The sequence below is a fragment of the Helianthus annuus genome, chromosome 11 (genome assembly GCF_002127325.2).
Source record: "Helianthus annuus cultivar XRQ/B chromosome 11, HanXRQr2.0-SUNRISE, whole genome shotgun sequence".
NCBI classification, from domain to species: Eukaryota; Viridiplantae; Streptophyta; class Magnoliopsida; order Asterales; family Asteraceae; genus Helianthus; species Helianthus annuus.
This window is the reverse complement of record NC_035443.2, coordinates 81360469-81371862: the sequence shown is the minus strand read 5'-3', so window position 1 is coordinate 81371862 and position 11394 is coordinate 81360469. Positions and strand designations below refer to the sequence as shown.

Here is an 11394-nt window from a genome sequence, read left to right as displayed (position 1 = left end):
TATGTCTCAACTCTACCTTCGTTATGGTCGTATGTACGTCACCTCTGCTTTCCGGCCATAAAGTGTTTTCATGATCGTCTGATCTTCTTACATCAACGTTTACCATAGAGGACTATAACATTTAATACGTTAGCTAGGACTATAATAAATGTATTTGTTAGGAAGTTAGGATATACAATGGTAGATAAAGTGGATTATACTCGTCTTTTTTGTAATATAATTACTAGATACAATTCTATTAGTTTTTTTTATAGATTATTTTCATTTACTTCTATTAATAGTAATCACGATATCTTAGTTCTTAATAAAGTTTCATTATTCTATAAACTAAAATCCAAACACCCCCTTAAAAGGATAGACGACTAGACGAGTTACTTGATAGCATGTGCAACTCACGTTCGGTTGAGATTCAATTTTGCTTTATAGTTTAAAACATTATCACAAAATTCCACTCTCCACTCTCCGTCCCACTACAACTAAAAACAATACGACTATAAATATCAAACGTTGGTGTCCATCGCCATACACAACACAAAAAACTTCAGTTTCTAGAGAGAGAAAGTGAGAGTTAGATAGAGAAAGCTCAAGAAAAGCGAAAGCCAAAGCAAAAATGAACCATATAGAAGAAGATGAAACCCTACGAAAAGGTCCATGGACCGAACACGAAGACGTTCAATTGGTTTTATACGTTAACGTGTTCGGTGATCGCCGTTGGGATTTCATAGCGAAAGTTTCAGGTTTGAAGGTGGCGGGAGACAAAATATCAAAAAGTTAGGTTTAGCTAGCTAGGGTTATCATTTTTGTTCAAGGAGAAGCCAAAGAAATTATTTTATTTAAAAAAATTAACTTTTTTTTACCCTTTTGTTCTACCATTTTGGGGAACATTTTTTTGGTGAACTTTGACGTTATCAGGTTTAAAAAGAACCGGAAAAAGTTGCAGACTAAGATGGGTGAATTATCTAAATCCGAGCTTGAAAAGAGGAAGGATGACTCCTCATGAAGAGAGGCTTATTCTTGAGTACCATTCTAAATGGGGAAATAGGTTTGATCTTTTTATTTTTTCCTATAGTTTATTATATATATTGTAGAGGTTTTTTTATTTATTTAATAGATTGATAATTATCTATGCTAATTTCTAATATTTGTTTTAGAGTATAGTTATAGGGTTTGTTCTTTGTTCTATATTCTTTTTAAATGGTTGCCCAATATTCTATCTTGTGTTAAAGTTTATATGCTGATTCATAAGCTTATATGCTTTGGCTCAATTATTCTTCAATAGGTTTGAATAATCAAGATTATGGGAATAATTTAATTATTTTGAAACCAATAATGCGTTAAAGTATTCTGGTCCAAAAAGTTGTATTTCCATCATAATTTATTTGAATTCTTTATACTGTATGATTGTATGTATTTTGTTTTATGTAATATATAAGTATAGACATTTTATAAAATATAAATTTCGCATCAAAATCAATAACGACTGTGTGCTTCTAAAAATTTCTTTTTGTTTATTTTAGGATCTTAAGTTACTTAAGTTATTTAGTTTTTTTTTTTTTGATATAAGGATATTGTAAGGTTAGTTTATAAGTTAATCAAGTTATTTAGTTTTCTTGATATAAGGATATTGTACGGTTGTTAGTTTATATATGTTGTTTATTTGAAGAAAATTAAACAAAATATTGTTGTTTATTTGTATTTAATTTCGCTTTATTTTCTAGATTAATTTACTCAATACAATTTTTGTACCATGATTAAAAATACAGATGGTCAAGAATTGCTAGAAAATTGCCAGGACGTACAGATAATGAGATAAAAAATTATTGGAGGACACTTATGAGGAAAAAAGCTCAAGAAAACAAAAGGATGTCATCTCCGTCTTCGTCCTTGTCAAACTCATCTTCCTCCTCATCAAGTTGTACGAACGGTCCCATGGCTGATATGATGCTCATGTCCGAAACGAAAGAAAGAAGCTTTTATGATACCGGGGGGATCGAATCGGTCCCTCTGTCTGGAAGCAAAAACAACAATAGTGCGATGAGAAATAATATTATTACAAGTGAAGAACAAGAAGGGATTTATTCAATGGATGATATATGGAAAGATCTAGATTTATTAGAAAATGGAGTTAAACAGGCTTTTGACACTGAGGTTACACCTCAAGTATGGGATTACTCGCTCAACAGTTTTTGGATGATGGATGGTGGTCAACAAGAGCTTTGTACAAATATGTTTTTCCCGGCAACAAGCGAAGAATTGACTGGCTGATTAGGTTACTTCATCATTAATTTCTTGTTCATAGATGCAATAAATTTCAGTGGGTACTTGTAAATATCATGTGTTGGTGATAAACTATGTTAACTTGGCGTGTGTTCTATTGTGTTAATAACCATAAATTTTCTCAATGTATAACTCTACCTTACATGCTTATCGATTGTTACATCATATGTAAGAAAGCTTAACTTCAAGCTCATAGAGTATTAACATCACAAGTTTTTACAAGTTTAAAACCGATAGCGCCGTGATAAAAAGAATTATATAAGAAAAATTTATAAAAAGACATGACAATATTTTTAAAATTTGATTGTATATACATTTTCACAGTTTTACCCTTTTCCGACGAATTGTGAGTTTTGATCTTTTATCGAGCATTCAAAATCGCATCTTTACTAAATGCCCACTTTTCATTTCTTGTGTAAATAGCCCGTACGGTTCTTAGGAAACTAGAACTTGACAAGACAATACATTCTCGGTCCTTACCGACTAATCCGAGTAAGTAAATGATTTAGGCATTAGGACTATAAATTTTTCTTTCTTTTTTCAACCTTATTTTCTCTTTATCACCCCACCAAAAAGTTTCCTATAGTAAACCCTTTTGAGCATAAACCTTTCATTTCAAAACCCGCAAAATATAATTTTGCGTTGATCACCCATCACCCAAAAGCGTTTTTATTTTTACACCCCTTTATTTCAGTAAAATTCGGTTCTTTTAAAACACACAAAAATATGTGATTTAATTATCTTGTGAATATCTATTAAAAAAAACTGAAGTTGCTTGAAAGAAAATAAGCAAGCTTATTGCTTATAAGCCTTTAGTTTGTACCTAAGTCACAAATAAACAACTTTTTAAAAGAAAACCGACATTTTACGCCTTTAGCCACTTTTCAAATAAAACTACCCTATCCTTAACCAAAAACCTACCCTCTAACGTCGTCTTGATATTTATAAGGATTATGTTAAAAAGGAGGAGGTTTGATTACTTGTCAAGCATATGGTAGGAGTAAGTTCCATACCGGGATCGAGCGTTTCACTTAGACATCTTCGGCCGAGTGTTGAGTAATCACTTGTGAGGTGTGTGAATTTGTATATAGCTAAATGAAATTTTAAAAGGCATGTTATTGCCAAAAGTATTTATCTTTCTTATAAAGAGTTCTAAATAATCATGTCGAATAAGATTGTAAATAAAATAAAAACAGGAATAAAAAGAACTTGGATTCCCGACACTCTACAAACAAGACTTAAAAACTTCTTCTCTACCAATTCCATTTGGGTGTGTAAGCAATATAAAAGAGTTTTGCTTCAGAACAAGGAAAGATTCAAGTGTGGGGGTATTTGATATGCAGCAAATACAACATATAAATTGTAACAAATAAGGTATATAATCAACCCTTTTTAGTAGTATTGTTGGAAAAAGTGTGTTTCTTTGTATACTTTTGATTTTCAGAATTAAAAGAGATTAAATGTACAAAAGGAACAAATTAACGGTAAAAACTAGCATAAATACAAAAGAAAGAAAGTCGATACATAATACTAACCCTCCGAGCCTCACCCCAAGACCAAAATAACAAATCAGAAGACAAGCATGGGTCATACCATGCTCAAGATTCTAGGAAGAAAAAGACAAAAAGAAGTAGAAAAGAGACACGGGGTCGTGTCACATGGACACGGGCTGTGGTCAACTCCCAGATATACAAATCTTGGATAGTATTGGCCTCGGGTCCGTGCGAGCATCCGGACTGATAGCTCATTAAATGAAAACAAAGAATAAGGGAAGACATAGGGCCATGCCCACCAGGCACGGGGCCGTGTAAAGCCTCTGTTCCAACTATAAATAGGGGTGCCTGGTTCAATGGCAATCCATCCCTTGGCAAACCACTTCTCTCAAACATGCCACCACTCTACCACCACAATACCACCATCATCCACCACATTCATCCACCATCCATCTCTAGAGTGTGTGTAATAGCCTCGGGATCCAAGATTGAACGTAAGAGTTTTTGTCAAAAAGGCCATCCTTGGCTAATCTCTTACATCACTTGGTGAAGACATGTCATTTATGTATTACTTTTGATTTCTAATCTTTGGTTAACTTTTTAATTGAGTACGTCTTAATGACTTTAATAACTAGTTTTTTATATTGAAAGTGAACTTTATTCTATCATCTCTTCATGTTTTGTTGATTCACTCATTCGTGTCTTTACGGTCTGTATAAAACGCGCTAACAGCCTGTAGGGGGTTAGAAGGGTGGTATGGGTAAAGTTCTTGCCTCGTTTAGTGTATAGATCATGCGAGGATTTGATTCAAGCTTATTAGAACTTCCTTTGAGGCAGATAGCATCAAATCAGGGGAAGTAAGAACAGCTTGAATCCCTTAGAAATAAATTACTATTAAAACTTTAAACAGGCCTTGCGGGACTGTATATATCACTGCTGAGTCAGACCAATATGGCCGAGGGAAGCGTTGCCTCCAAAACAGGGGCGTGTCACATTTTGCATTAATAACTTACTTTATTATCTTTCAATATTCCGGTGTTGTGGGACTGTATCCCTGCTGAGTCAGACCAATATAGCTGAGGGTAGCGTTGCCTTCAAAAGAGGGACATGTCACTATAACTAAGATAATCTCTTAAAAAACTCAAAGTGCGGAAATCGTCAAAGGATACATAAAAGATGAGTCAGAACCAAGTGATTCTATCTTGTCTATTAGTTTCTTTCTTTTACTTATTAAAAACATTTTCTCAAAATTTGATTAGATTAGACATCGAAAATATTCCGGTATTAAAAGCTCTTGTATCGTTGGACGACCTCGGTATCTTACCATCACTATACTATGCCAACGATAGGTGCACTTGCCCTAGCATGTTCTAGAGAGTGATAGTGTTATATCATGTTTTATAAATATGAAGCTTGAATAACGAGTGAAAAGTACTTAAATATTATAGTAAAAATATACACACCCTCGCTCACATCACAGACACTAAAAGAATTTGTTTACATAAAAGATTTCCTCATAAACGATCTAACAGAAAAATTAGAGAAATCCAAAAATGAGAACAATAAATTGCAAATTATAATTGATAAATGGAATGTTAGTAAAAAGGAGTTGATGGATATAAAAATTGTCAGATGCCCACATATGTTAAGGATGATATTGGATACAATGATAAACTTGGAACTAAAGAAGAATTTTTCCTCCTCCACAGAGTAAAAATTAAGTACAAATGCCCACTCCTCATCCTGTTAGTGCATGCATCTGTTGACTTCGTCTTGTATCGAGTCTTAGTCTAGGATTGTTAGAACAGGGCACGTTGTAGGAGAAAATAGGCGTTTAGTTTGAGTTTTATGCTGATTTCACTTGAATGTACATGATTCCGCTCGAAATGTCAAGTGACTGTTTCAAGTGAAATCACAATCAAGTGATTGAAATGGATCATGTCATTTCAAGCGGAACCCAAACCCTATATATACATGTTCAAGCGAGATCATTTGCATCTTTTCGAAATTTGGATACCGAGGTGCTGCCAGTTTTCCTATTGATTGTAATATGTTATATATCAATCAGAATAGTGTTTAAAGGGAATTGCTTGCTGTTTCGAAGTCAGTTTCTTGTTTTCCGCACCTAAAACTGATCAAAACTCCTCTAAACGACTCGTTCGGGTTCGTACATGATCCTAAAAAGTGGTATCAGAGCTCAGGTTGAGGAGTTCCTTCCGATTCAGCTCGATATTTCTAGTTTCTACCCCTTCTTTTCTAGATTTATAAGATTTCACGGTCAAAATCGGTTCAATTTTTCACAGTTTGTGTAAAAGTGCATATTAACAAATCCTTGAAAGTTTGAGAGCAAAATTCGGATTAAAAAGTGGTAAAATGGACCTTAGACTAGATTCCGCTTGAACGAACATCATTGTGATTCCGCTCGAGATTGCTTATCCTGCTTGAAATTTTCAAGCGAAACCTGTGATTTCGCTTGAGTTATACTGATTCCGCTCCAAATTGTTGGTGATTCCGCTTCAAACAGATAGCTGAGTATTCCGCTTGAAAAATTTATTCGAGATTTCGCTTGAAACTGTTTTAGTCGCTATTCCGCTTGAAACCAAAGTTGGTATTCCGCTTGGATTTGTTGTTTGAAGATTCCGCTTGAACAGAAAAGTTTGATTCCACTTGAAGTTGTTTGTTTTAGAAAAACGTGTTGCCGAAACATGGATTCTGAATTCTACATTGCGTTTGCTACAACCCCGGTTACTCCGGCTGACATTGCTAAGAATTTGAACATGGAAAATGAAACTGGAACAATGCAAAAACCCCCAAAACTCATGGGAATTGAAGAGTACCATAGTTGGAAAGAAAGATTTGAAAACTGGGTTCAAACAAATCATTTAAAAGCTTGGGAAAGCATTGAAACAACATATACCAGACCACCGACTGCTATGAATGTTGACAAAATTATATTAGAATTCACAGACCAAGAGAGAGAAAGTTATAAAGGAGAGAAAATGATTATAAGTCTGTTGCAGCAAGCTGTTAAAGAAGATATATTTGTTTTGCTTCAACATGATGGAAATGCGTATTCGATATGGAAAGCACTTGAAAAGAAATTTGAAGGAAGTACAGAGATGCTACAGAGTTAAGCTGCATTGCTGAAAAAGGAGTTTGAGTTGTTTACTAGCATGCCTGGTGAAACTACAAAGACTCTCATTGAAAGATACTGTCATCTTGTGCGCACCATGTCTCAGTTAAAGATTACTAAAACCCCAGCAGAATGGGTTGAAAAGTTAGCTGACGCACTACCACAAAAAGAATGGGGCACATATCTCAGAAGATTGCTAGAATGAACAGTTCAAGCAATCAACAAGATATCAAATTGTATTACAAAGGAAAAATTCAAACTGTTGAAGCAAGTCCAAAGATCCAAACCGCATTTAGTGTAGGAAATCAATCTGGTACCGGCAGTCAAAGTTCAGTCAATACTAGTGGATTTTCAAATGTGAATCCTCCAAGTGTTCAAAGTGCAAGTGTTGGAAATGATCATATGATTCAGTGCAATGTGGCATTACATCTTCAAAATGGACAAAATTTTTCTGAAGAAGTTGTAAAGAGTCATATGGGATTACTAGTTACTGCCTTGGAATCTTATGAAGGGTTGATTGCCGGAAAAATTGGTAATCCGATGCTAACAAAGGAAGATTATGACCAAATTGATGCAGAAGAGTTGGAGCTTATGGATATAAAATGGGCTTTAGCTAGTATCCTGAGAAGAGATGAAAAGTTCAAAATTATTACAGGAAGAAATGATTTTTTGGATGCTCATCTTTCATCTTTAGGTTTTGATAAATCTAAAGTTACTTGTTTTAAATGCAGGGAGAAAGGTCATTTTAAAAGAGAGTACAAGAATCAGGAGACTAGTGGAGCAAAGAATCCTTTTGGAAAAGATGATTACTATCGGAAGGCAATATATCAACAAATTACTAATCAACCACATCATCAAAAGGATTCACAAACTGCTCATGGAAAAATGATTGAAGATGCTAACAAGAAAGCTTATTACGGCATTATTGATCAAGATGATGAGAAAGTGGCTGATGGTTTTAGCTGGGACAAGTACATTCCAGCTGATCCCAATGTTCAAGCTTTCATTGCTCAGATCGTTCAAAAGCCAGAGTTGATGAAGGAATGGATAGCTGTGTTATCTGATGAAGATGAAAAATATGTTTCTTCAGAAGATAGTTCAACAGAAAGCAGTGATGATGATGAAGAGCTTGAATAGATAAATGTAGGAAAAAATCATTTATCTTCTGACAGTTTTGAATTTTATTTTGCAGATAAATTGAAGAAACTCAAAGAGAGAAAAGCTGCAAAAGACAGGAAAGAAATCAAGATTGTTGAGAAGATAGTTGAAGTAGAAAAGGTGATCGAGAAGGTTGTGGAGGTCGAAAAGATTGTTGAAGTCACAAAACCATGTCTTACATGTTCAGTATCTTGCAAACAATGTGAAGTAAAAGATGAGAGGTTTAGTGAATCAGAGAAGTTAAAAGAAAAGTTGTTGTTTGATGTGAAGAATTTGAAAGAATCGTATGATGTATTGAACAGAACTATGAATAGTTTGCAGAAAACTAACTCTGAAAGAGAAGATGCTTTGAAGATGATGAATGCAACAATGATGTCGAAGCAGAAAGAGATAAATTTTTATATTGAAGAATGTGCGAAATGGAAGCAAGAGTTGGATGGTGAAAAAGTTGAAAACGAATGAATCAGACGTTTACTGAGAAGTTATACAAGTTCTGATTCTTTAATTGACAGAATTTATCCTACTGTTGCAGGTTTTGAGGCATTTAAAGATGAAGAAAAGGAGTCAAAGAAGAAAAAAGGATACTGGTAAGAAACAGAGTGTCTGTTATAACAAGTGTCCGCCTCCAATTTGGGAAGGGTACTCACCTAGGAAACTGAATGAGGAACAACTAAAAAAGGCAGTCAATATAATGTTAGAGTCCAAGTTAACCGATGTGTTGCCAGACAATATTGACATCACGTTCACAGCGTCCGACACAGATCATGAGTCCGAATTAATAAAAAGAATGGTCGATCAGGTGTTGGATAAGGATGAAGAGTCAGAGTCAAAGTCCGAGTCCGAAAGTTCGTGTTTGTCAGTTGGGAGTTCGAGTTCATCTGAAAGGAGTTCAAAATCATCGGGAAAACGGGTTTATAGTAAAGAATTTTTGTTGTCAAAATCTAATTTGAATGACGAAACATTTGACGTTGCATATACTTTGAATGATTCTGACAAATTATATTTTGATAAAGAATTTCCAATAAGAAGTGTTCGATTTGACATGATCAAAAAGGTTTTCAAAATGACAGAAATTAATATTTCTGAAATAAAAGATTTAAATCTTATTGAAAAACCTAAAAAATACACTTCAAGAGTTCAACAGCAATTAAACAAGAAAATGAATTACAATTCTGGTTCTGGTTTTCAAAAGAAACCAAACCATAATGGTAAATTCAAAAAGAAAGGTCTTGGTATTATCCCACCAGAAAATTATAAAAATGAGAAAATTTCTAAAAATATAAAATTTGTTTCACAACCGTCTGCTGAAGAAGAAAAGAAGAGCTCATTCTGGAGACAATCGAATCAAGAATTTCTTGCTGCGAAAAAGAAGAATGAAGTTCAAAGAAAAGAAACTAGAACCTGTTTTAGATGCAATGAAGTTGGTCACATTGCATGGAACTGTCCGAAAGCAACTAATACAAAACAGGGAGTTTCTGGAAAACAGAAAGAAGTTGTTGTTGATAAAACTGAACCACCAACTGAGAAATTTAGAGTATTCAAAAATTCAACATATGAAGCTGGTAAATGTTCGAAGAAATTTTACAGGAGAAGTGTGAAGCTTGACAACCAAAAGTGGGTTGTTAAGAAATCTGATGAGAAATCTGGCGATGAATCTGATTCCAGAAAATCAGAAGAGCCACATGTTGTTGAAAAGAAAGAAAAATCAGTTCCGACTGTGGATAATGAGAATTTTCCACCACTTCGGGCTGAAAATTTTAAAAAGAAATTTGAAAAGGCTGAGATCTCGAATCAATTTTATTCTGAAAAGGATGAATTTGATGTTGAGACGGCCTTTAATGGAAATATAAAGAAAATTTTTGGAAAGATGTTGGATAAGAAGGTTAAAGGGGTAAAAGACTTTTATGCCACAAAGAAGGCAACTTACACCCCAACTGCCGATGAATTGACTTCACCCAAGGCTGGTCAGGCTTGGGTGGACATTTTCTTTGCTTGAAAAACCTGACTTGCCGGAGATCCCAAGTTTGTAATCGTGGATCAGGAATCGACATCTTTCTTGATAAAATTGTTTTTGTGAAAGAGATTAAAAATTGTTTAAATTTTACAGGTGATGGACTATGCCGGAGCTTCCAGGTTGGTAAGTGTGAAGCAGGAATCAGCATCTTGATTGGTAAAATAGTTTGTGTAGATGTTTATTCCTACAAGTGGATAAATGTTTTGGATATTTTTACAAGTGGTAAGAGGTTAAATCTTACAAGTGATTCATCAAGGTCATTAGTTTGAACTTGATGTAACCCTCATATAAGTGTTTAAATGAACAAGATGATGAACCAGTCCCTACAAGTGATAAAATCAACTAAACTAATTTTCCGGAAAAATCATTTTGATTAAAACAAACTTAAGTGTTTTGAAATCATAATGAGAAAATAGTTTGTTGATAGAGGGAGTTCTGATTGTTTATGCCGAGTGGATGGCGAATTGAAGCGATTCGATATCAGTTTGTCAAGTTTCTGTATAGTTTGTTTTCAAAATTTTGTTTCTAAGTGGGTCAAGAGCTCAGTTTTTGATTTTCAAACTTTCTTTAAAATGTATTTGCATTTTAGGGGGAGTAAGAATTTCAAAAAATCCAAAAACATTAGAAAATTTGAAAAATCCAAAAACATGATAAAAACCAAAAATGAGTTTTATTGTCAAAAAGAGGAAGTGATAGTACATCAGTGGACTGTCACAACATGCTAAAGAATTGGAAAAATAAAATGTGATAAACAATCTCACTGAGGATATGCCAATAGGTTTTTACACATTTAGTAGACTGTGGCGAGATATAAACCTTAAAAATTCAAACTTGCTTATATCGTGGGGAACAACTTCTTGGATATATGGGTAACCCCCGAAATCTTGTTTGAAAGGTCCCTCTTTCTGAGATACTAGGTCTTTATGCTCAGTGATATCTGGGGTATTATCCCGGGACTTCTGCTGAATGGAAGTTCCCCGTATAATACTTTCTGCAAATGCTTTGAAAAATAAGCCTGCCCTCAGTACAAAAAATGATGAAACATTGAAAAATGCTAATCATGTGTTGTTGAAGAAAAGATCCTCTAAAGGGGACACACCAAAAGTCGAACTGTCATCTCTCTGCTGAACGGAAGTTCTGACCTGAGCTCTCACGGTTTCGCATTTAACCCCTTTACAAATATCATCTGTGGTATACTCACATGTAAGACTGAATATTGGGATCTGGATACGGGAGTATATTCAAGTAGTGGGACACGCGAATAAGTTTAAGTGCTTAAGACATTAATATCATATCTCGAAACAGTTGAACCTTGTGTG

The 11394-nt window shown here is 34.4% G+C and overlaps 1 protein-coding gene across 1 annotated transcript; it reads left to right on the top strand.

The window, feature by feature from the left end:
* The first annotated feature begins 509 nt into the window (after positions 1-509).
* On the top strand, positions 510-2427 carry LOC110915078 (transcription factor MYB59). Its single transcript, XM_022159698.2, has 3 exons — positions 510-737; positions 913-1042; positions 1764-2427. The coding sequence occupies exons 1-3, from the start codon at positions 611-613 to the stop codon at positions 2263-2265; spliced, it is 759 nt and encodes a 252-aa protein (XP_022015390.1). The 5' UTR covers positions 510-610; the 3' UTR covers positions 2266-2427.
* The last annotated feature ends 8967 nt before the right edge of the window (positions 2428-11394 follow it).